The sequence below is a fragment of the Myotis myotis genome, unplaced genomic scaffold (assembly GCF_014108235.1).
Source record: "Myotis myotis isolate mMyoMyo1 unplaced genomic scaffold, mMyoMyo1.p scaffold_m19_p_35, whole genome shotgun sequence".
NCBI classification, from domain to species: Eukaryota; Metazoa; Chordata; class Mammalia; order Chiroptera; family Vespertilionidae; genus Myotis; species Myotis myotis.
This window is the reverse complement of record NW_023416341.1, coordinates 690,762-716,100: the sequence shown is the minus strand read 5'-3', so window position 1 is coordinate 716,100 and position 25,339 is coordinate 690,762. Positions and strand designations below refer to the sequence as shown.

Sequence of the window (25,339 nt, the reverse complement as noted above, 5' to 3'; positions counted from 1 at the left end):
TGATTTGAGAAGAGAGAGAGAGAGAGAGACATCAATGTAAGAAAGAAACATCAATCAGTTGCCTCCCATACATAACCCAGCCAGGGATTGAACCCAAAATCTAGGTATGTGCCCTGACCAGGAATCGAACCTGCAACCCTTTTGGTGTATGGGCCGATGCTCCAACCAACTGAGTCACATGGCCAGGGCCCAAATTGGCTTTTCTTTTTTTTCTTTTTTTTAATATATTTTATTGATTTTTTTACAGAGAGGAAGGGAGAGAGAGATAGAGAGTTAGAAACATCGATGGGAGAGAAACATCGATCAGCCGCCTCCTGCACATCTCCTACTGGGGATGTGCCCGCAACCCAGGTACATGCCCTTGACCGGAATCGAACCTGGGACCTTTCAGTCCGCAGGCCAACGCTCTATCCACTGAGCCAAACCGGTTTCGGCCCAAATTGGCTTTTCAAAGCCTGTGGGTCCTCATGCCCCAGGGACATTGCTGCCTTCTGGCCAGTGCATCACCAGTGCCCTGAAAGCCCAGGGAGGCTAATAGAATTCTGACTTTTTAACAAAGGTCTTAAAAAAATAACAGAATTGCTGGTGATTCATAATTCATGTGTAGTCTTTAATATTGGTGGGTTTTGTTTGTTTAAAAGTATGTTTTTATTGATTTTTTGAGAGAGGAAGGGAAAGGGAGAGAGAGAGAAACATCGATGAGAAAGAAACATTGATGAGAGAGAAACATTAATCAGCTGCCTCCTGCACAGCCCATACTGGGGTTGAGCCGGAAACTAGAGCATGTTCCCAGATCAGGAATTGAACCCATGACCTCCTGGTGCATGGGTTTATACTCAACCACTGAGCAACACCAGCCGGGCTTTCTATTGCTTCTTAGAGTGGAAGGGAGGGGGAGAGAGAGAGAAACATTGGTATGAGAGAAACACATAAACTGGTTGCCTCCTGCAGGTGCCCCAACAAGGGGTAGGGGGCGAACCTGCAACCCAGGTACGTGCCCTTGACCGGGAATTGAACCCAAGACCCTTTGGTGCGTGGGCCGACACTCTAACCACAGCCATACTGACCAGGGCTGATATTGGTGATTTTCAGAGGGTATTAAAGCAGTTATAGTATAGTGAGTAAAACTGCACCTGGAGACATGCTTTGCGCTCACATTGATGAGTGCTTAACCAAGGAGGAAGCAGTGTGTCCAGGCACTTACTTCTTGTTAAGGGTACTTGATGGGCCACTTTGTATCCTCTGAGCCTCTGACCAGGAAGGAGCAGGTGTGTGGCTGAGCCCCCTGCAGCTTAAGCGGGTGTATGTCATGGGTCACAGGTGACGGTGAGGGAGGTGGGTTTACAGCCGTCTGAAAGTTAAGAGTCCGAATCTTCCGCCGCCAGTTACCTGACAATATGCTTTTGCCTGGCCAACTCTCGCCCTGTGTGGAGTCACGGGTAACCTGAACAGTCCTGGCTGTCTCCTCAGCTGACACTTCTTGTCTCTCTAGCGCCGACCCGCTTGCCACAAAGCTGCACAGCATCCTCACTGATGAGGCCTTTGAGTTTTACTGTAGCCAGTGCCATAAGCAAATCAACCGCCTCGAAGACCTTTCCGCTCGCCTGAATGATCTTGAAAAGAATAGGTAACTGATGTAGTGCCTGGCCCTGCTCTGTGCTCCAGGGTGAGGGGACTCTTGTCCACAGCTGCCCCTGGGTGGTCTGGCCCCAGGTGCCACTCACTTGGGCTAGCCCACTCCGGGGGTGGGGGGACTTCCTCTGGAAGTGGTCCTGACGTGAAGGGGAGCATGCAGACGCCGGACTCTTCCCTAGCCTGCCTCTCCCTCCCTGCATGCGTTGAGCCTGTTTGGTGCCCTTCACCCTACTTGCTCCTGTGTGCATGCCGCAGTCTAATCAGCTGCTTCTTTCCCTTCGGGGGGGAAACGAGGGAGGACACGATCTTAGTTGCTATGTATCCTGCGTAAGGAAGTCCAACTCATGAAAGTCTGTTCTTAGAAAGAGCTACTTTCTTCATTTTACTAAAAGATTTCTTTAATCGGGGGTCACATGAAACAACTTGGGAAAGTTAAAGTAAGATTTGGTCTTTTCAAAACAGATTTGCAGTTAGCTTTCAGGATGTTGTTTTAAATCAGGTACGCATTCTCTAGGTGAGCCCCTATACTGAACTTGCTTTCGTAAGGCTGCCTCAGACGCCGTTTCAAGAAGAATCCAGCTTGGCTACCCTGTTTTTAAAACAGGACCCCAGCATGTATTGCTGCTCTCTGCCCTCATCCGTCTGTATTCTCTCCTCCATCTCCTGGGTCCAGTTTGTGTCAGACCATTTGCTTCCCTTTTCATCCCCAATACCCAATCCCAGCTCAAGTCAGAGTTTCAGGAGGAAGCAGTTCCTTTTGCTGGCTTCTCACAACTTCACAAGCTCTAGTTTTAGAAAACGTTTTTGGGTAGTTTGCATATATTGACATGCTCATTAAACATATTGTTGATTTAGCTGGTCATATGGGCAAACCCCTGGGTGGGCCCCTTGGTACGTGCTGATCAGGGCTGTAGGCTCCCAGTCAACAATCCAGGGAGGCTTCTTGGAAGAAGGGGTGGAAGGTTACATAAAAATTGGCAGAAATTTGAACTACCCTGATGGCTTCAGTGTGTTTAGAGTAGCCTTCTAAAAACCTCTTACATATCTTGAGGAGCCTTCCCCTTTGGGGCCTCAGCCAAGGCCACCTTGGTCTTTCTGGTGGGTCCTTATGAACTTGGCCCTGTTGTACCTGCTGTTCTGCCTCTAGTTCCAATTCCAGTGCGTTTTACATGTTTGACACTTTTTCTTATGTTCTGTGCAACATGCCAACACAGGCTGGAGTCCAGCACAGGCCCAGTTAGGTGGGCCCCAACACTTGTGGCCCATTGGCAGCTTCAGAAGGGAGTCTGGTGGATTCCCAGCAGCACTGATGAGAAACTGGAAGTGTTCTTTGAGGGGTGCCTTCCAGGGAGACTTAAAAAATGTGGTGTCTTGTGATCCCAAAGATCCAGTGGCTTCTGTTTTAGGGAAAGCCAGTTTAACCTCTGTTTTACGTGGGTGTTCTGGTGAGGGGTCATTTATCCTTTCCATGTTATGTAGGTTCCAGTACAGGTATGTCATCTCTTATTCTCTGAAGATATTTGACATAGAAATTATCTTTTCCCGTATGGAGAATCTGTCCCAGGACTGACATGGTCACCTCTGCTAGGCTTTGTGGGGCAGATAATAGACTGGGACGTGGCTAGTACAGCCAGCAAGTCTAGTGGGGTCTCACCTCCAGTTTCAGCCACCCATTCCCTAAGAAAGACTCTACCAGGTTGGTTAATATATCATTAAAGTTATTACTATGATCAGGACACAGCTGTCAGTCATTTCCCCGTAAACACTCAGTTAAAGATATCTGAATCTTGCCTGTTGGTGCCCATGGAATTGCCTCAAAATAAATGTATTTGGTGGAAGATAAAAGGTGATTTAATCCAATCTGTACCTGGATGCTTTGACGTAAGATATAATTTCTACTCTGTGAGCTTCAGAAGATGCTGATAGCTATCATGTTTTCCAGGTACCTGGGACCCTCTGTAAAAACAATTAATTTTACAAAAATGTTGTAGATGTCTGCTTTACCCAGAGGCATATTTTCAAATTATAAACCCAGTCACTGAACTGCCAGTCTACTCCCTGAGAGGTTGGTTAATTATGGCTAACTGTAACAAGGGGTCAGCTAGTAAGAGTAGAGAGAACTTGGAGGAATATAGGAAAAGCATCTATACAAAACAGCCAGCCCACCCAGCTCACCCAGGGCTGAGATCCGACCCTGCCGTAGAAGGTGTAGCCATGGCAAACTGGGTGGCAAGTATGTCACTGTGCCTCACGGATGAGGGGCTGTGAGAAGCGGTGGGGATGTGACTTTTTTTGGATCTACCATCTAGAACTTGCTGGAAATCTGCTCTCTGGCTGCCAGGAAAGCTATTCACTGGGAGGAGTCTCACCAAAAGTATTTCGCTACAAAACTGCCGTAGGATGTGTCAGGGGAAGCTGCTGGGCACTGGGAGCTGCTGGGTGCTGGCACCAGGGAAGTTGCCCAGGGGTGATTTTGAAGTATTAGTGCCTAAGTTAAAACCGATGACAACACTTTAGGTTATAAACAGGCCCATGTCATGTTTCATGTGGGGGCCCACTGTTTGGAGGGTAATTGGCTTCAAAAGCATTTGGGATGTGGCATTGGCCAATGACTTGGACCCAGTGCCACCAGCTGGAGGGTGTAGACACGGGGTCAGCCTCTGACTGAGGTCTGATTGTGGCTCTATTGGAAGTTTCTTTGGGGCGTGAAATAATAACAGTTTGCTGAGTCCTTGACAAGCCCCTGCGATTGCGCCCGTGTTCCTGAATGTTTTGCTGAGTGGGCCTTTCTGTGCATGGAGCTGGCCTGGCAAGCACGGTGCTGCATGCCTATGGACGCACCCCCATCCCCGTATCTCTTCAGCCTGAATTTCCTGTTTCCTCCCGTTCCTCCCTGTCTGTTCTCTGACACGATTTTCCTGTTTATTTTGATTTTGCACAGTCCAACGAAGCGGCTCTCCAGCAAGAAGGTGGCAAGGTAGGAAACTATTGGTTACTTATTGAGATGTTCTTCTGAAATGTATCACTAATTATAGCTCTTTTCAAAAACATGTTTAGAAAATACTGTTTTCCAACATATTATTTTTTTAAACTTTTGAAAGTTGCTTCTCGTGATTTGAGATTAAAAATAATTCAAGGGGATGGATTGTCAGAAGAATTTTCAAAGCTGTAGATTGGGACCTGAATTTGTGACCAGGAAGTTTATGTTGAAAGTGTTTCACCAACAAGGTCCAGAAGGGGGCCCATATCTCCATGTATGCTGTAGAGAGAGTCTGTGAGGGGCCTCATTTCACAGAGCCAGAACATGATGGAGTCCAGGTCTGGATCTGCCTTTTGCACCTCCCCTGGCTCCCCAGGGTGAGAAGAGGAAGGAGAAGTGCCTAACTCTGGGTTTCTAAAGAACATGCTTCTGTGATCATTTCTTCATTCTTTAGTTTTGGATACTGTTTATTGGCTTCCTACAGTGAAAGATGACAGCACATACATTTATCCTCTCCCCTACTATGCTAGTTCTACAAGCAATTTTCACAGGGTTTATAAGATGCCAGCATTCTCTAGAGGAATCGTGTACTATATTTCCTTTTTAAGACAAGCCATTGTTTCTCCTGGAGTCAGTGATTGTCTTCATGTTTTTATTTGCTTCATCTTTTATTTTTTTTAAAGTAATATTCTGTGTTTTCTCAACTCTTTTTTTAAATTTAATTTCATTTTTAATTATTTTTTTCTCTTTATTGATTAAGGTATTACCTATGTGTCCTTATCCCCCCACTGCCCCCCCCACCCCCCCCACTCATGTTCTCACCTCCCCTGGTGTCTGTGTCCATTGGTTAGGTTTTATTTTTTTGTTGACGCTAATATAGATGTCCTCATTCCCCACTGCACCTCTCAGCCCACCTCTACCCAGCCCTTGCGTCATCTTCTGTGCTGCTCTGCCCAGCCCTCTCACAGGGCCACGCAGCAGCCCTGGGCCTATTGGCCATTCCCTCCCAGAGCCTCTGCCCTTTGCACAGGTGTGTGCAGGCTGCATTGCCGTGGTCCTGTTTCCCCCACACACGTTGTGGGATCCAGATATTTGTTTCAGGTGTTGGGTCATCTCACTCCCTGATAATCTGTCTTCCTTTTTTTTAATCTGCATTTTTTGTCCAGCATATATCTTGTAGCTTGTTGGAAAAAGAGGTACCCAGGAGATAAGTCCCGCCCAACCCCCACCAGGAGATAAATGTTGAGACCTTGTTAAATGTTTTACTCTTATAGTTTGGCTTAGTCTAGAAATCTGGGTTGTAAATGATTTCCCTTTATAGTGTTTTAAGACGTTGCTCATTACCTTCTGGTACTAGGACTGCTGCTGCTGAGAGGTCTAATGCTTTCTTATTTTCCCTCTCTGGGAGCTTTTAAGATGTTTTCTTTATCCTGGTAGGGATCAGTCCTGTGAGTTCTCATTCCCCTTAATTATGCTGGGCTGAATGGAAGCTGTGCCATTTCATTGTGGAAGCTTCTGTCCCTTAGTTTTGGGGAGCTTTGTCAGCCTGTTTCTTTGACAGTGTTCTCTGTTCCACTTTCTGCTTTTTCTAGGACTCCTGCTTGTGGCTCCACATGCCTTCATCCTTGCTCCCCCTATGCCTCCCTCTACTCTGGCTTTGTCTCCTGTGACCCCCATGCCACCAGCTCTTCCTCCCCATCTCTTCCCTGGGTTCTCCTCTGGGCTCTGCCATTCTTGTTACAGGTCTCTCTCCAACAACTGGGGGTACCCTCTCTGTGCGTATTGAAGTGGTTGCTCACAGCTGGCCAGCATGCGGTGTGGGCAGACCCCTGTGTCAGTAGATCTTTTCTCCCACCAGGCTGGCCAGTTTTCCCAGAGTGAGTTCTGCCTGGCTGCCTGCTGCCAGTGTTTGGGGAGCTGTGCTGGGCCCACCGTTTAGTCTGCAGACTGGGGGTGCATTCTGTTTGTAAGCCATGTGTCCTGAGTCCAGGGCTGTTCCTGGTCTAGGACAGTCCTTTTCAAGGGTGCAGTGGGTGCTGCCCCTCCCATCCTCTGCTCATCTCTACTGCCCTGTTCTCAGGTGCCAGTCCTTCCTGGGCTTTCCAGAGGAAGCGCTGGCTCCAGTGTCTCACTGGCTCACTGCGGCCCTCCTCTGCCCTCCATGCCCAGGACATTGTCGCTCTTTTTTCCACTGATTGTTAGAGAGAGTGGGAGGGAGGGAGGGAGGGAGGGAGGGAGAAAAACATCAGTGGGAGAGAGAGACATTGATTGGTTGCGTCCCGCACACACCCTGACCAAACCTGCAACCCTGCTATGTGCCCTTGACTGGGAATCCAACCTGCGACCCTCTGGTGCGTGGGCCGGCGCTCTAACCACTGGACATCTCTTTCCTGGTGCCATTTCCTCTTGTGTTCTCCTTGTTCTTGGGCATGTAAACATTCTGTGTGTGGTGTGTGGTTTTTTCTCCTCTATCATCTTGAGGGCTTAGGATCCAGAGCAAGCATAGCTGCATGTCACCGATTCTTCTCCATTTGTTTTCTCACATCACCCCTTTCAGAAAAGCATCCAGCTCTTAGGGTATAATAGTAATTCCAAACCCCACTTTATTACAGCTTTAACACCACTTTCATATTTTATCCCAAATAGGCTACAGCTGGTGAAACTAAGGAAGGTGAAAATCTGAGTCATCTCCTCTCAGCCTCCCACATCTGGGACACTGAGGGCCCCTGGGGCTGTCAAGGGCCCAGGCTGCCTCGATGGTTGGGCTTTGTGCCTGCTCCCTCCATGAAACACCCTCTGAGAACTTCATTTTTCCTTCACAGATACCCTTTGGTATAGAAAAGCCAAATCTGCAGGAATGTGCAGTTAGAGTTTACAGAGGCATATTTTGTGGTCGGTACAAACATACCTCGCAGATGCAATTTTAATCTGCTACTGTTTTGCCCTCAATACCACCACCAGAATTTTAAGAAAACGCAAAATAACTGTTGTAATTTCACTCTTCACAGTGTTTTAGCCCTTTGCACGTGGCAGTGTGGCTGGAGTATGGGTTTTGGAGCCACCAGCTCTGGCATCTGTGACCTGACTTGTATCTAATATGGATGGAAAGGGCTCTGGGGTCGGTGTGCCAGCGAGAACCGCACTGGCACACAGCCAGCCTCAGGACCAGAGGGAGCGCCAGTGGGACTGCCCAGAGCAGAAAGCAGGTCTTGACACGGAGTGTCTTGGCACCCGCCGGACTTTACCTGCCTCCCTTTGGGATGACCAGGCATTTCCCATAGTCCCCTCTCCGGGTAGGCCTCCTAAGTAGGGGTGGGTTTAAATAAACAAGACCCCCAGCCACAGCGCCAAGAAACCTCGGCCTTTCCCTGAGGCAGCCACATGCTGGGGCCATACGCTGGGTGCTTGGGGACTGGGTACAACTGCCCATTCCAGGTTCAGCTGTTCAGAAGTGCCGTGAGCCCCTAGCAGGAGCTCGGGATTGTGGGACAGGCCCTAGGCCATAGCCCCTCCTCAGCATGGTCTCTGGGTCTGGGGTGGGCAGCTTTCTATCCCAGGATTGGCATCAGAAGCTTGTGTTTGGGGTCAAAGTCATTGGTGTTTGACAGCATCAATTGGACAAGAACATGGTGGCCCTGCCCTTAGGGTTCAGTGCCCTTTGGGGAATCAGATGAAATCCAAGGGGTGCTCCTATGTCTCACCAAGTACACATTTAAGGGACTCGTGGTCCCCAGGGATGAAGATGCCCTTCTTTTTTGTTCCCCTTAGAACATTTCTGGAGTCAAAAAAATTTTAAGAAATGTACAAGCTAAGTCAGCACTAAAAAGGAAATAGAAGGTGATACCTTTTATAAAGATAATGTAGAAAATTTCAATGTGACTTTTAATAGTATTTTATTGAATCCTTACCCTGTGCTATGTCCTTATCGGAGCTGTTTATATATATAAAACCTAATTTAAATAATAGCCTGCAGATCCCCATTTTATAGGAGAATAGGTTTCAGAGAGGGTGAGTAGCTTTTTCAAAGTCACACAGCTCTGAGTATCAGACTGTCAACTTGGAACCTGGGTCAGTATATGCAGACTGTCCAAATGCTCTGAGAGTTTTACATGCACCAGGTAAATAACAGCTGATATAGTATCACTATAATTAATACGATTATCTCCAGGGTGAGTGAACATGTATTTGCTGAGTACCTGCTAAGGTGCCAATGGCTGAGGACTGAAGCAAGGAGCTTCAAGTGTGTGGAGCCCCAGGGGTTTCCACAGGACAGCCGGGGCTTATGCTCACCTATGTCCTAGGTTGCATGCCACCCAGCATGGCCCACATGGCTGGAGACCTGTGCCCACTGGTGCTAAGTGCTTGGAGCTGCTCTGGCAGGGGGCATCGTGCCTGTATGCCTTTCCCAGAAAGACAGCCCCCCCCTCTTCCCAGTCTCTCACTATTGCTGCTATTGGGAGTACATTTGAAAAATCAGATACCAAGATGTATGTAGGTGACGTTGTGTGCAGAAGTCATGATCCCGAATTAGTATTGCATGGGCCACAGTGGAAGATGAGATTATATCGTATCTCAGGGAGGAACCCCGTCTTATTTTATTACCCAAGTACAAAGTACTCTTGCCCCATCAGCTGGTGGGAGAAGGCTGGGCTTATCAGGCTCCAAAGAGCAGCAGGAGGACTCTTTGGACACATAGTACAGCTGGCTTACTCTAACCCCTTGGTAATAGCGTCCTGCCCAGAACTCCCTTCGGTGGAAACTTGGGTCCCAGGCTGCTGGGATTTGCTTTTCAGACTGACCTAGAAATGCTCATGTTTGAAGAACTTGGATTGGTCTCTCCCGTCTTCTTTTCTCTCTTTGTTCTGGTGAAAGACCTTCTCTGGACTGGGCTGTTGTTTCTTCTCCACAGGCACCTGCATCAGTCAGGGGCTCTGACCATGGAAGCCCTGCAGGACCCTCCCCCAGACCCTTTGGAGGGCATGGAAGAAGACATTGCGGACAAGGTAGGCCCTGGATCAGGAGACCAGAGGACCACCTGTGGACAACACGGTCCCAGTCTCAGGACTTGTGCTCGGGGTGTGGGCCCACATTGGGGTGTATTTGTTGAGGTGCATTTGGGGACCAGGCCTCATCCTGGCAAGCAGATAGAGCACATCGGGAGTAGTGACAGCTCCACAGGGCTAATTAATTAGACCCTCTGCCAGCCCTGCCGGTCTCCAGCATTTCACATACAAGGCAGAGAAGACTGCGACCGTGGGAACAGAACAGTGAGCGCCAGTGGCTGTCAGCCCATATTTGTATGTGTCACTCAAGGCGCACTGACTCAGACCCAGCTCACCAGGGCCCATGGAGGCAGGATTTGGGGGCACTGGAGGTTTTGGGGAGGAGGGCACTCACCCCATCAAACAGTGTGTAGAATGGGCTGTTCCCTGAGAGAAGCCTGGTAAATGGGTTATGTGGGGACAGGCCATCTATGGGAACAGCCCCATACTTCACAAGGACCAGCTTCAGAAAGAGGGGAAGAGGAAAGTGGCAGCACACACCTCTCACCTCTTCCTGCCCCCCCTCACCTCCTTCTATACCCTTCACCCCATTCTGTACCCTCACCCCATCCTGTCGCCCCTGTTCACCTCCTCCTGTACTCCCTCATCTCTTCCTGTACCCTTCCTGTCTCCCCTCACCTCCTCTCTACAGCCCCTACAATATCTACTTTGCAGGTCTCCCTCTGTTTATCACCTATGTAGGTATCTGTCTCCTATCTTGTTAGTGAGCTCCCTGAGAAGGGAGGTACCAAATCCTAGGGCCTTTCTCTTCCTTGAGTCCCCTGCCATGTGCTGTCTCCACGGGCTGGGTCTGGCAGAGAGCAGGCACCCCACAAGCCATCACAGATTCATCACAAAGGCACTGTCGTGCCACCTCCAGGCCACCTGCTGACATCTGCACTTGTAGTTTTGAGGCCATGGCGTGTTCCCCATCCATATTGACGCCTGTGGGGGCCATACTACCTCTTTTATGGGGATAGTCTCCATGAAAAAGATAGACCCACTGGAGCCGAATGAACACTGTCTTGCTACCAAGGTTGTCTTCTTGGAGAAGCGGGTGTCAGAGCTGGAGAAGGACACCGCTGCCAATGGGGAGCAACACAGCCGACTGAGGCAGGAGAATCTCCAGCTGGTGCACAGGTGAGCATGGCTGCTGCGCAGGGGTTGGCTCTCACCTGCAGCTGCCCTCCATCCTGCTGCTGGGAGCCAGCCCAGGGGATGGTGCGGGGTTGCCTTTTGAGCGTGGCTTCAACTTAGTACTGTCTTCAACCCATTTAGGGCCTCAAAGGAAAGAGTGTGGAGAGGGCACCGCCTCACCCCTCCCTCAGGAGCAGTTGAGGCCAGCACCCACACTGCCTGCACAGAGGCCTGGTGGAGGGAGCCTGATCTCAGGGGTGGCAGAGGCTACAAGGCGAGAGGAGGCATACTGGGGTTCTAATGTGAGGCCTCTGGCTTGTGTCCCCACTCTGAGAGCCCATCCCGGGGAAATAGTATTACCCACAGGCCTTCGTTCCTGGACTTGGGCTCCTTGGCTTTGAGAGTTGCTGTGATTTGCCCACTTCTCTCACATCATCTGGTTTCATCTTTTTTTTTTTTTAATATATTTTATTGATTTTTTACAGAGAGGAAGGGAGAGAGAAAGAGAGTTAGAAACATTGATGAGAGAGAAACATCGATCAGCTGCCTCCTGCACACTCCCATTGGGGATGTGCCCGCAACCCAGGTACATGCCCTTGACCGGAATCGAACCTGGGACCTTTTAGTCTGCAGGCCGACGCTCTATCCACTGAGCCAAACCGGTTATGGCTGGTTTCATCTTTACAATCCCTGTGAGGCAGATACTACTGTCCCCATTTTACAGAGGAAACCAAGGCTCAGGGAGATGACATGATTGCCAGGGCCTCAGACAGCAAGTGGGGGCTTTGGGAGTGAGAGCCAGTGCCTTCAGAGCCCTTTGCATTGGAAGCGTGACCTGTCCTTGGGACATGCAGGTCCTCACAGATACTTAGCCACAGAAACAAGAAACGAGTAGGAACCGCTGGGTGCATGGTGGGATGCGCAGTCTGATTCTGATAGTGAGAGCACAGTGAAGAAATAACAGATGTGTGAACTGAGGAGGAGCTACTGTGCGCATGGAGGAGGCGGGGTTGCTTCCCCACTCCTGCTGTGCAGGCTTTTTATAGAATCCTGTGTGAGTTTCAGTGTCTTGAAACTCGTCATTCTGTGTAACCTCATGCTGTTTGCAGCAACGTGCTTCTTGTTGAGCATGAGGAGCTTGGCCCAGAAGCATCAGCTGCCAGGTGTGCTGCCTCAGTGCATCTGGTGAGGGGCCTGAGAGGCGGGGAGCATGGTGTGTGGGGGATCTACACAAGCGGGCTGCCACACACTCTGTGACCGCGGGCAAGAAGAGCCCTGTCTTCGAAGCCTTGTTTTTGCACCCATGACCTGAACAGGTGGACTCAGTGCTTTTAACAGCGTGGAACATAGGCCCACACACCGTCACGGCATGCGCACCATAGGCATCAGGGTTAGGCTTGGTTCCTGTCGTAATGTTTTCATCCTGGATGCTACTGACACATCACTTTATTTTCTTTTGATCCTCACCCAAGGATATTGTTCCATTGCTTTTTAGAGAGAGTGGAAGGGAGGGGGGAAGGGGGAAATTGAGAGAATAACATCGATGTGAGAGACACATTGATTGGTTTCCTCCTACATGCCCAGGGCTCAAACCTGTAACCCAGGTATGTGCCCTTGACTGGGAATTGAACCCATGACCCTCTGGTGCACAGACCAATACTCTTACCACTTAGCCACACCAACCAGGGCTACATCACCTTAATGAAGTTAAAACGAGTTCTCTTGTGCAGTCGAGACCCTCGGGCTTTTCACAGGAGGGCCTGCCCCAGTTCCTGCAGATGTTTCTTCTGGTGTTGGCCCCAGTTCTCCTAAACAGCGTGCTTCTGCTGCAGTTTCTTGGTGTCCCCATGTGTAACTGTCAGCCCACACCAGCCCTGCGGCACAGCTCTCCTGCCACCATCCCAGGAATTCCACATGCTTCCTCTGCATTTGGTTCTTTATTTTCTGGATTCCCCATTTTTCTTCATATTGTGAAGATATCACCCATTGCTGCCTGGGAAAGGGTGCATAGAAACAGGTTCTTTGAGACCTTGCATATCTGAGACTGTGTTTCACCCTCCACTGACAGTGGGGCTGCGGCTGGGATTCTGCTTGGAAGTAGGTTCCCTGGGAACTTGATGGCCCTGCTACCTCCAGCCCGAACTGTGGGTGGGATGCCGGGCACCGCTGTGTAGCCCTGTTCTCATCCTCAGCACATGAGGGCTTCCTATTGTTACCTGTGCTGGGCACGTGGTTTTCAATCTTTAAATCTGGAAAGTGTGCCCTCAGCTTCAGGAAGATTTCTAGAATTTCTCCAGTGTCTTTCATTTTCTTATCTATCTGAACTTCTTATAAGTACCGCGCGCTAACCGATTGCGCCACTGGAGCTCCGGCCGCAATCTGAACTTCTATTCCTCAAATATTAGACCTTCTAGACCTTTCCTCCCATATCCTTGACTTTCCTGTTCTTTTTTCCCCTCTATGTAATTCCCTTGGTTTTCTTCTTCAACTCTTCTATTAATTTAAAATGTTTCTCATATTTTTAAATATATATTTGTATTGATTTTAGAGAGGAAGGAAGAGGGGAGAGAGATAGAAACATCAATGATGAGAGAGAATCACTGATAGGCTGCCTCCTGCACGTCCCTACTGGGGATGGGACCCACAACCCAGGCATGTGCCCTTGACCAGAATCAAACCCGGGACCCTTCAGTCCGCAGGCCGACACTCTATCCACTGGGCCAAACCAGCCAGGGCGATGTTCCTCATATGTTTAATTTCTAGGTTACTTTTTGTCATCTGTTCCTTCAGGGACATCACCTCTGTTTTGTGGATGTGGTATTTTAGCTCTGTTAGTCACAAGGCTTTTCCTCCTCTTGCCTGCATGGTGTGCGTTTCCTTTGAGGTCCTTTTATTGTTTGCTTTGGCCACTCTGTTAAAAGCTTTCCTGTGGTAGCTGGTGATCTTTGGCCATCCATTTACTCTTAGGTGTGAGGCACCAAGAAGCGATGAGAAGCCCTGTGTGCAGGGACAGCTTATGGGCTCCATGCCATCTGTGGGCAGGGCCTGGAGCCCTTCTCTTTGGGGTGGTCAGTTCCTGCCTCCTGTGGTTGGGCATAATGGTCTGGGAAAGGGCCAAGGCCATGATCCCCATGTGAATATTCCCTTTGTTCATGTGTTCTTATTGAACCCTTACCTCTGCTGATGAACTGGGTGGGGCTGGTTTGTACACTAGATCCTGGAGTGTCATTGCAAGGGGCGCTCAGGGGCTTGTGCCCATCAGGGTGTCTCCGGTCCACACGCCATTCTTAGTGTAGGGGGAGCAGAGACTGGAGGTGGGGCACCTCCTGCTTCAGACTGCCCTTCACTCTAGAGCTCACAGCCTTCCTATCCCTCTCCGGGTCCCGATGCGCATCTGGCCCTGGTAGAAGGGCAGGAAGCCTCACCTCCGCCCTTGGCCTTCACAGAGCCAATGCCCTTGAGGAGCAGTTGAAGGAGCAGGAGCTGAGGGCCTGTGAGACGGCTCTGGAAGAGGCGCGGAAGCAGAAGGAGCTCCTGTGCAGGATGGAGAGAGAGAAGAGCATCGAGATCGAGAGCCTGCAGGCCAGGTAGGCAAGGCCGCCGCGACCCCCCAGCCAAGTCAGTGAGAAACGTGAGTGAAAAGTGGATGCTTTCATGAACAACAGCCCCACCCTCCCACCCCGGGAAGGTACCGTGTGTAGGAACAAATTTTATTCTAGAAAAATTGGAAAATCTATGTGAAGAAAACTGTAAAACTCTACTGAAGGCCACAAAAGATCTAAGTTCAAAGAATGACCCTCCATAGATATCAGTTTCTCTAAATCTATCTCTAGTTGGATTTTATCTCTGTCAAAGTATCCATCTTTTTTTAAGGCAACTTGACAAAATTAAAATTACCTTTATGCTTCTCTGGAGGCATAAGCCTTACATGAGCCAACTGAAGGTCAAAGGTGGGACACACACCACTGATAGCATTGGCCCACAACCCAAAGTGTAACTAAATGTGATGGCACCTTCCTCACAGAGGAATTACAACTAATACATGGAGATCCCCCTTCCCGGGGGTGGCGCTGAGTCCTCCCTTCCATGGAGCATGGGCTGGACTCGGTGACCGTCTTCCAGATACAGAGAATGGGCGGGAAAAGTAGAACTTGACAGAGGAGACCCTGGCAGACACCTTAACCAGGTGCCCAGGTCAGCATCACCCACTTAGACTTAGGCATCCTGATCTGATGTTGCAGGAGGGGTGCCTCACTTCTGTGGGTTTCTTCCCCAACCATAACCCAGCTAATCATGAGAAAGCACAAGGAAGACCCAATTTGAAGGATGTTCTACTAAATACATAACCAGACTGCTCAAAACTGTCAAAGTAATGACAAACGAGGAGAATCTGCGAGACTGCCCAGCATGCAGGGACAATGGAGATGACTAAGTGCAGTGTGGTCCCGGGAGGGAGCCCAGAGGGGACCTTGTGGAAAAGCTGAATTGCATCCATGGTTTGGTGACCAGAGTCTGGGGTGGGGGTGGGCGGGCTGTGACGAACCTGCTGCAGTGATGAGCAGATGCTTCAAGAGGAAGCTGAAAGGGTCCACAGGGACTCTGCACTGTGTCTGTAACTACTCTGTAAACCTGAAATTATCCCCACACTGAGTGTATTTAACAGCTGTCCTAGTCCATGAAGTTTTGGCCCAGAGCATTTGTGTGTGTAAGGGCTGGGCTGTCAGCACTGGGGAGTAGCCTCTGTGGATGCCTGGGAAGCCCCTATTGAGATTTCCAAAACACTCAGCCTCCCTCACCCCAAGGAGATGAATTTCTAGGGAATGGGTCCCAGCCTCATTCTATATCCCAGGCTGCAGCAACTGGACGAGGAGAACAGTGAGCTGAGGTCCTGCACGCCCTGTCTGAAGGCCAACATCGAACGCTTGGAGGAGGTAAGCTGCCTGCCAGGAGCGCTGAGTGGGCAGGGCCAGGCCTCGCACTGTGGTCACCAAGATCAGTCATGCTGGCCTACATGCTTCCCCACACCCCCTGGACCGGGATGCGCTGAGACGGGTTATCCAAAGCAGGGCGCTCGCAGCCAGCTAATGGGTCTGCAGGGGCATGGCCAGCCAAGGGGTGCGCACAGGCTGGGGAACTGCTGCTCCGAGAGCAGGCTGATGATGCCGGGCCTGTGTGTGAGGGAACAAGCTCAGCTCAGGCCACTGCCCGTTGCTGGAAGATGCTGGAGCCTGCCTGGCTGCTCAGCTTTCCCACAGACACAGGATCCTTCGGTCAGAGGTTCATGCGTCGATTGACCCGTGGTCTGAACCCAGGGATGTCTTTGAGGGGCCGACTTCAGCTGGACCCCTCGCGCCCTATTCTGCAGATGTTCACTGAGAGGCTTCTCCTCCCCCATCCTCCACTTCCTGTCAAGTGCCTCCTGGGAAGCTCTGAACCCTGAGCAAGTCGAATACCACCTGGGCTCTGGTTGCCGTGAGCAACTCCTGCTGAGTGGCCGGGGGTCAGGGCCTGCTTTTGCCTTCCCCTAGAAGCAGTACTATTGGGGGGAGGTGCCCACACCAAGAACCCACCTTCCATATGCACTGCACTCGGGGTAGGCACCAGCCCTGAGAGCGCATGGCTGTGTGTGTGCACCTGGGCTTTGACAGGAAGGCTCCGGTGCAGCCCTGTGGACGCCAGTGAACTGAGACTCGGGACACATGCAGCTGAGGAAAGCCATGTGTATGGGGTGGCAGGTGAGTGTGTCCATGGCAAGTGTTTAACTTTGCAGGAGAAACAGAAGTTGCTGGATGAGATTGAAGAGTTGTCACTGCGGCTCAGTGACGAGCAGGAAAACAGGAGGAAGCTGGGGGACAGGCTGAGTCATGAGAGACACCAATTCCAGAAGGACAAGGAGGCAACCCAGGAGGTGAACACAGGCCCAGGACTGTCACTTAGTGAGGTCCCAGAATCCACGGGGCCCGTCTGGAGTGAGCTGGGAGCCCGCTGCTTTCAGCGGGGGTGCGGGTGGGGGAGGTGCTGGGTGCATGGTGGTGTTTGGGAAGCGTAGCATCCTCCTCCTCCTCAGAAATGGCATTTAGACCGATGCAGAGGTTCTGAAACCAGGACCTGGGTTGGCTGCTCACTCTGCGGTTCCACACAGCTAATTGAGGACCTGCGGAAGCAGCTGGAGCACCTACAGCTCTTCAAGCTGGAGGCGGAGCAGAGGAGGGGCCGGAGCAACAGTGTAGGCCTACAGGAGTACAATAGCCGTACCCGGGAGAGCGAGCTGGAGCAGGAGGTCCGCAGGCTGAAGCAGGTACTGCTGGGCAGACACCCTTATACCTGGAAGAAGCTTACTCGCAACCCGCATTGGAAGAGGGGTCTCTGGAGGGTGACAGCCCAGGAATGACACTGTCATGCTGCCCACCCTAGGATAACCGTAACCTGAAGGAGCAGAACGATGAGCTCAATGGACAGATCATAAACCTGAGCATCCAGGGCGCCAAGAACCTCTTCTCCACATCCTTCTCTGAATCTCTGGCCGCAGAGATCAGCTCGGTCTCCCGCGATGAGGTAATGTATCCACTCCCCTAGGCTTGGGACTCTAAAGTGCCCACAGTCTCAAAAAGAAAAAGAAAACAAGAAAGTGCCCATAGTCTGTGCCCAGTGCCCACCTCTTGCTTCTCCCACAGCTCATGGAAGCGATTCAAAAGCAGGAAGAGATCAACTTTCGCCTGCAGGACTACATTGACAGGATCATCGTGGCCATCATGGAGACCAACCCGTCCATCCTGGAGGTCAAGTAGAAGCAGCCAAGCCCAGCCCAGGGTGATTCTGGACTCCACCAACACCACAGAGATGGCCGCGGCGCACGTGGGCCAAGAATAGCAGGTCCCATGCCCACCGAGCCCAGAGCGCACAGCTGAGCTGGGGCACATAAAGATGGGGTGGTGGAAGAGGGAGAAGGAAAGAGAAGCCCTTGGTCTGGAACCCACAGCAGATGCAGGTGGAATTGGGCCTGCTCGCAGCTCTGGCCTTCCCCTGCCCCCTCCTCTCCTCAGAGATGTGAGGACAGTGTCTCATGCTGGGACGAGCCTCTCCATAAGCTCCCTCTCACATAGCAGACCCTCCCGTTATCCTGCCCTGTCAGGGGGGAAAAGAAGGAAATGGGTCCCCACCTGGGGCAGCTATGCATGTCATCACAGGCATCCTGACCTGGTGCCACTCAAGGCTCGGCCGCACCTGGACCATCTAGAGGCCCCAGATGCGGTGGTATGTGAAAGAGACAGGCAGTGAGGCCGGTGCGAGTCAGGGTCTGACCAGAAGCTGTAGCCCATCCCTCTTCCCTCAAGCCTTTCTGAGGCTGTCTCCCTGAGCTGCTCAGGCTGTCCCTCAGTCCAGCTTCAGGCCCAGGGGCTTCCGGCCATGCATCTGTTCTCACAGTTGGACCCTCTCTACAATAACCTGTGGGAGCTGGGGCCTCTGCTCTGAAATCAGGACTTCAGAGTCTAATGGTGTGGAATGTACTATCTGGGAGGGGTGGACATTGCCAGACCCCTCTGACTCCTGAGGTATAGACAGGGCCAGGGTGAGGTGCTACCTTCCCAGGGGCGTGGCCTTCCTGGCCTCCTGGATTATCCCATTTTCTGTGCAGATCTTGCTGCCTCGGGTAAAGTCCCACTTTCCCAGGCCAGAGTCCAAATGTTTCCTCCAGGAGTCCAAAGTCATTAGAAGTCATCATTCTTCCCCAGGTACATTCTGCAGAAGGCTGAGCAGGGCAGGCTGTCCAAGGACACAGATCAAGAGCAGAGAACAAGGCCTTCCCAGCAGCGTGGGGGTTCCCTTGCCCAGCTCTACACTACCACTGCCCAGCACCTGCGCTGCCAGGAGCAGCAGTGTCACCCCCACAGGGATGCTGGGCCTGCCGCCCACCTTAGCCCGAGCACTGGCCAGGAGCCTCCAGGCACTCCCAGGTGGGCCAGGACCCACCACCAACTGGCTACTGTTGTGTGTGACCGCGTATGGGAGGTGTATGCATGTGTGTGTGCGTGTAAGCATGTGTGTTGCCCTGCATCCCTCCATCTTCTACATGGCCCACCTTCTACACTAAGACTTAAGACGTTGCCTCGTATTGTATATTTTGGGGAAAGCCTTGGGTGTAAATCAGTGTAAACTTGGAGGAGAGATTTTTCTATCATGTAGAGTAGGTATTTTTTATAGATTGAAGGTTGATCAATTTTTTTAATACTTCCAAGAGAGAAAACTATCTGTGTATACACATGAAATATATATATATGTATGTATGTATGATAATAAATATGGGAACTCTGCTTTCTGTGCTCAGCCTCACCCTGCTGACACAGCCTTGGGTCTGTTTCTGTCCATCACTCAGCAGTACTGTAACTAAAGACAAATTGCCCAGAGATGTTTCACACAAACACCAGGCACTGACTTGCACAGTGACCCTGCTTTCATCTTCTCAAGAAAGACTCTTCCAGCCATAGCTGATTTGGCTCAGTGGATAGAGCATCGGCCTGTGGACTAAAGGGTCCCAGGTTCAATTCCAGCCAAGGGCACATGCCTGGGTTGCAGGCTCCATCCCCTCCAATGGGGGGCGTGCAGGAGGCGGCCAGTCAATGATTCTCTCTTATCATTGATGTTTCTATCTATCCCTCTCCCTTCCTCTCTAAAATCAATAAAAATATTTTTTGGGGGGAAAAAAGACTCTTCCAGCCCTAGCTGGTTTGGCTCGGTGGATAGAGCATTGGCTTACAGACTGAAGGTTCCCGGGTTCCATTCCAGTCAAGGGCACATGCCTGGGTTGCGGGCTCAATCCCCAGTGGGGGGCGTGCAGGAGGCAGCCGATCAATGATTCTCTCTCATCATTGATATTTCTAGCTCTCCCTCTTCCTTTCTCTCTGAAATCAATAAAAATATATTTAAAAAAAAACAAAAAAGACTCTTCCAGGCAGAGTGAGGGCGGCCTGGATGCAGAAGGGCGAAGCTAGGACAGTGTCACCACAGATGAAAGCTGTTGCTGCACACACAGAAGTTGGCTCCTTCCCCTGTGGGGGTCAAGAGGTGGCGTGCCGTGGGCCTGGCTCAGCACCGCCTAGTGGTGGTTGAGGTACTGGGAACCGTGTGTCATCTGACTTCAGACAGCAGGAGACGGCCTAGTCAAGCCAGCCCCTCCTGATCTTTCTGGCCTCGCTGTAAACCTCTGAGGTCCCAGGATGGCACCTGCAGGCTGGGCCCCCTGCAGAGCTTGTCCAAAGGCACTCCTGGAGCAGGGCCACATGGGGCCATGAGATCATGGTAGGACCTGGCCCCTGCGTGCAGCCCGGCTGCCAACATGACACCCAGGGCCAGATGGGCTGAGTGGGCAGCATTGCAAGTCTCGGGTTCGTGAACAGGCTGTCCCATGGGACCCCAGGTGAGGCCATGTACAGTACCCAAATCAAAGGCCCAGAAAAGGCCAAGACCCCAACAGGCTTGGGCTTGGGAGGTACAAAGGGGAGGCAGGCTGGGAGGAGAGCTCAGCTGCCACCATAGTCACAGGAACACCAACAAGGTTACTAAATCTCACTTGAAAGGGAGTTAGCTAAACTCCCAAACTGCATCCCCCCCCTCCACCCTTACACTGAGCTGCCTGCATGCCAGGTACAAATGGAGAAACTAAGGCCCAGGGAGGCTGAGGACCTTGTCCCAACCACCCAGCCAACAAAAGGGAGTTGAGCTCAGGTCTGCTGGCCCCAGCTGCTTCCCATGGGGTTTACGACCTGAGGATGGTGACAGGTGGATACAGCCTGCCCAGCAGCAGGCAGGGCCAGAGGCCTCATCAGTGAGGGTGTAGCAGGACTCCAGGGGTGCCCAGAGTGGAGCCCCAGACACTGTGGGGTGGCACTAAGGAAGAAGCTTGGGAGGGTGTGGTTCTGCCTGGAGCCAGCCTCCCACCAGGAATCCAGGGCAGGGCCAGACAATGTGGAGCACACGTCCCTGCATATCTAGTCTGCCTGGTCCCCACCTGTGCTCCTGGTGCTTAGAAGATAAAGCTCCCCAGGCCGCCATCAGAGAGATGGTCCTCTCTCGTTATCAAGGCCGTTGGCTGAACTTGCACCAGGCTACCCATTGGGCCCAATCCTGGCCAATAGGGCAACCTTGTGCCTGGGGTGTTGGCTTCAACCCCAGGCTTCTGGGCCCACTCAGTCACTGGGGGGCGCCAAAGCACTGCCGCCGCGGGTTCAGAGTGTCAGTGGGGGTCCTAGAGGGCCTGTTCCCAGCCTGCTGCAGAGGGGCCTCTGCTGGCCCAGGAGGAGGCAGGGCCTCTGCTTTGACGCTGGATGACCTGCCGCCCACCTACCCTGTATCTGTCCGGCGCCTGCAGGACCCACGTCTGCCTCGGAGGAGAAGCTGGAAGTGGGCAGGGGTCCTCTCCATCAGGTGGGGCCAAAGCCAGGAAAGGTAGGTGGGGAGCTGCTTCCTCCTCTTTACCCCACTGAGGCCTGCCAGCCCCTCCCGTGCATGTCCGCTCTTACAACACCTGGTGGCCCTCCAGCAGCTGATGCTAAAATCCCTGCCCTGGCCCTGCAGGGAGGGGTCTAGCCCCATGGGAAACACTTGGGCGAACAAAGGATGAAAATTCTTTGTCAGTGGAAACAGGGCAGTGTTTGGCTGCTGCCCAGGAAGGGCTACCTGGAGAGTTTCTTCCAGGTGGCTGAGGGCAGGGCAGGAGGGGCGGGCCCTGGGCAAACCCCAAAGAGTGTGCTGGAGGGGGCCACAGTGGGACGTGTCAAGGCATGCACCCCCCCAGGCCCGAGGGCATCCCTCCCATGTGGGGATGCTCACCCCCAACCCTAAGGTGCCTGGCCACAAAGCCCCCCTCTCCCCGCCACAGTGGTCAGTTCTGAAGAGCACAGAGCAAGGCTCTGACCCTTCCCTGAGAGAAGGCTGATGGCAGTCCCTGGTTCCTCCAGCTGTCCCATGTGCGCTGCCTGGGCCCTCAGCTCAGGCCTGCTCCAGCTTGTCCCCGCTGAAAGAATTCCTGGCCCTAGCTGGTGTCACTCAGTGTCTAGGATCGGCCCACGCACCGAAGGGTCTCAGGTTTGATTCATGGCACACATCTGGATTGCAGGTTTGATCCCCAGCCTTGGTCAGGGTGCATGCGGGAGGCAATGTGTCTCTTCCCCCCCACCCCTCTTCCCACCCTTTAAAAATTAATAGAGCCTGACTGGTTTGGCTCAGTGGATAGAGCGTCAGCCTGCGGACCGAAAGGTCCCAGGTTCGATCCTAGGCAAGGGTATGTACCTTGGTTGCGGGCACATCCCCAGTAGGAGGTGTGCAGGAGGCAGCTGATCGATGTTTCTTTCTCATCGATGTTTCTAACTCTCTATCCCTCTCCCTTCCTCTCTGTAAAAAATCAATAAAATATATATTTTTAAAAAGTATACCTATTTAAAAAATTAAATAAAAATTAATAGAAAAAATATCCTCGGGTGAGGATTAACAAAAGGAAAAAAAGGAGTACCTGTCTTTGCTCCCAGCTCGGCTGCCCCGGGACCTGCCCCTCCACCTGCTGGCATTTCAGAGATTGGAGATAAGGCTCAGAGAAAGACCCTTACTTTTTCCTGTGAGGGCATCTCACAGAGCGGGCAGTTGATTACCGGTCATTCCATAAAGTCAACCCGCACACGTGAGTCCCAACACAGGTGCATTTGGGCCTGCCTGCTGGCCTTGGGTCACACATGCCTGTCACACCCATAAAGGTTCCTGTGTCCCCATCCTGCTAAATCTCTACTCCACAGGGAATCTGGGATGTGTTCACTGCTGTGTCTCAAAGACAGTGTGGGTACAAGTAGATTTGCACAGGGATGGTTGAATTAATGATCTTTTTGCTTGGCCCTTCCCACCCCTTCTCTAGGTGGGTTCACACCTCCCCCCTCTTTCTCCCCTCATCATAGGATCTATCTTCTGTATCTTTTTAAATATATATATTTTTTATTGATTTCAGAGAGGAAGGGAGGAGAGATAGAAACATCAATGATGACACACAGAAACTGGAGACAGAACCTAGAAACAGAACCTAGTGAGAGAACATGGCAAAAGATCCTGGACAGAACCTAGACACAGAACCTAGACACAGAACCTAGACACAGAAGAACTTCGCTGGAGAGAACATGGCAAAAGATCCTGGACAGAAACTGGCCACAGAACCTAGAGACAGAACCTAGCGAGAGAACATGGCTGAAGAACCTAGAGACAGAACCTGGCTACAGAACCTGGATAGAACATGGCAAGAGAACCTGACTAGAACCTGGTGACTGAACCTGGCTGGAGAACCTAGCGAGGGAACATGGCTACAGAACCTGGCTGGAGAACCTAGTGAGGGAACATGGCTACAGAACCTGGCTGGAGAACCTAGCAAGAGAACATGGACACAGAACCTGGCTGGAGATCCTAGCCAGAACTTCGCTGGAGATCCAGACCAGAACTTGGCTGGAGATCCTGGCTAGGCTGCTGATCAACTGAACGCTGTCTCCATGTCATTCCTTCTTCGCCGACTCCGTCCACACCTTTGGGGACCCCTGGACCTGCTGGGGTTGGACCCCAGCAAGCACATACACAGAATAATAGGAAAATCCAAGTGATATCTCAGGAGAGGGAGAAAACCCCTAACAGGTTTGGCTCAGTGGATAGAGCATCAGCCTGCAGACTCAAGGGTTCAATTACGGTCAAGGGCATGTGCCTTGGTTGCCGGTACATACCCAGTGGGGAGTGTGCAGGAGGCAGCTGATCGATGTTTCTAACTCTATTCCTCTCTCTTCCTCTCTGTAAAAAATCAATAAAATATATTTTTAAAAAAAGAGAGGGAGGGAAAAAAATGATTTAAAAAGTCAAGAAAGGGAGAAGGGGGAGAGAGAAATATTGATCGGTTGCCTCCCAAATGGCTCCCAACCGAGTATGGAAGCTGCAATCTGGGTATGTGCCCTGACTTTTTGGTGTAAGGGAAGATGCTCCAACTAACCTAGCCACACTGGCGAGGGCAACACAGTCTATTTATTTATTTATTTATTTATTTATTTATTTATTTATTTATAATATATTTTTGTTGATTTCAGAGAGGAAGGGAGAGGGTGAGAGAGAGATAGAAACATCAATGATGAGAGAGAATTGTTGATTGGCTGCTTCCTGCATACCCCCCACTGAAGCTTGGGCCTGCCACTGGGGCACATGTCCTTGACCAGAATCGAGCCCGGGACTTTCAGTCCTCAGGCCAATGCTCTGTCCACTGAGCCAAACCAGCCAGGGCAACACAGTCTTTTTTTAAAAAGTGCTAAAATAACTGGTTGTTTATATGGCAAAAATGGATCATAACCTAAATTACATAGAAAATTGATAGAAAATGGATCATAGGCCTAAATATAAAAGCTAAAACTATTAATTTTTGAAGAAAAAATAGAATATCTTCATGACCTTGGAATAGGCAAAAGTTTCTTCAAGAGTACACAAAAATCCTTAATCATAAAAGAAAAATCTGATATATTGAGCCTGTAAATTATAAGTCATTAAAAGAGTAAAAAGGCAAGTAGGAAATATTGGCAACACATATAACTAACAAAGGGCTTGTCTTTAGTATATATAAAGAGTTCCTACAAATCAATAAGAATAGCATTTTATAAAGGAGGTTAGGGGAGGAACAAAAGATTCGAATAGGCCGAAACTGGTTTGGCTCAATGGACAGAGCGTCGGCCTGCGGACTGAGGGGTCCCGGGTTCGATTCTGGTCAGGGGCATGTGCCTGGGTTGCGGGCATATCCCTGGTGGGAGATGTGCAGGAGGCAGCTGATCGATGTTTCTCTCTCATCGATGTTTCTGACTATCTCTCTCCCTTCCTCTCTGTAAAAAATCAATAAAATATATTAAAAAATATAAAAAAAAAAAGAAACATCAATGATGAGAATCATTGACTGGCTGTCTTCTGTACCCCCCTACTGGGGATGGAGCCTGCAACCCGGGCATGTGCCCTGGCCGGGAATCGAACCTTGACCTCCTGGTTTATAGATCGACACTCAACCACTGTGCCACACTGGCCGAGTTATCTTCTATATCTTTAGAGTTGTGAGGGTACTGGCTGGGATGGTACCGGTCAAGGTCTGGGTGGTCAAAGGTCACTTAACTTCTACTTTAGTTATTTAAAATTTACATCTGTGTGCCTCAGAATATTTTAAATGATCACAAGCTGACTCTACAGATGTGTCCCTCGTCTTGCTGCTCTGGTCCTTCTGCAGCCCACTGCACATTGAACCCGTCCTTTCCAGCTCCCTGCTGGCACAGTACACACCTCGACAGACGAGAAGACGCCTCCCAAGACCTTCTTCTGGTGACTGGGCTTTCTCCCCAGTAGGCCTTGGTTCCTTACTGGGGAGGGCGAGGATGCTCCTGCTCTCTCCTTACCCCCCTGCATGGCCTGGCTCTTCAAAAACCTGCAGTGAGCTGGCAGGAACATGGGCTATCTGATCACTGGCTCAACACCAACTTCCTTTTATTGAGAGGTTACAAGGTTGTGG

The 25,339-nt window shown here is 51.0% G+C and overlaps 1 protein-coding gene across 2 annotated transcripts in view; it reads left to right on the top strand.

Annotated features, from left to right (window-relative positions):
- RAB11FIP3 (RAB11 family interacting protein 3) overlaps positions 1-19,134 on the top strand; it is a 106,786-nt gene extending 87,652 nt beyond the window's left edge. The window contains exons 6-15 of one of the 2 annotated variants that reach the window (XM_036303059.1): positions 1,493-1,627; positions 4,577-4,612; positions 9,525-9,618; positions 10,694-10,797; positions 14,241-14,381; positions 15,644-15,725; positions 16,565-16,702; positions 16,937-17,092; positions 17,209-17,349; positions 17,469-19,134. In XM_036303059.1, coding sequence (XP_036158952.1) covers positions 1,493-1,627; positions 4,577-4,612; positions 9,525-9,618; positions 10,694-10,797; positions 14,241-14,381; positions 15,644-15,725; positions 16,565-16,702; positions 16,937-17,092; positions 17,209-17,349; positions 17,469-17,582 — 1,141 coding nt within the window. In that variant the 3' untranslated portion in view covers positions 17,583-19,134. The remainder of the gene's footprint in view (positions 1-1,492; positions 1,628-4,576; positions 4,613-9,524; positions 9,619-10,693; positions 10,798-14,240; positions 14,382-15,643; positions 15,726-16,564; positions 16,703-16,936; positions 17,093-17,208; positions 17,350-17,468) is intronic. The other variant, XM_036303060.1, reaches the window with a different exon arrangement.
- The last annotated feature ends 6,205 nt before the right edge of the window (positions 19,135-25,339 follow it).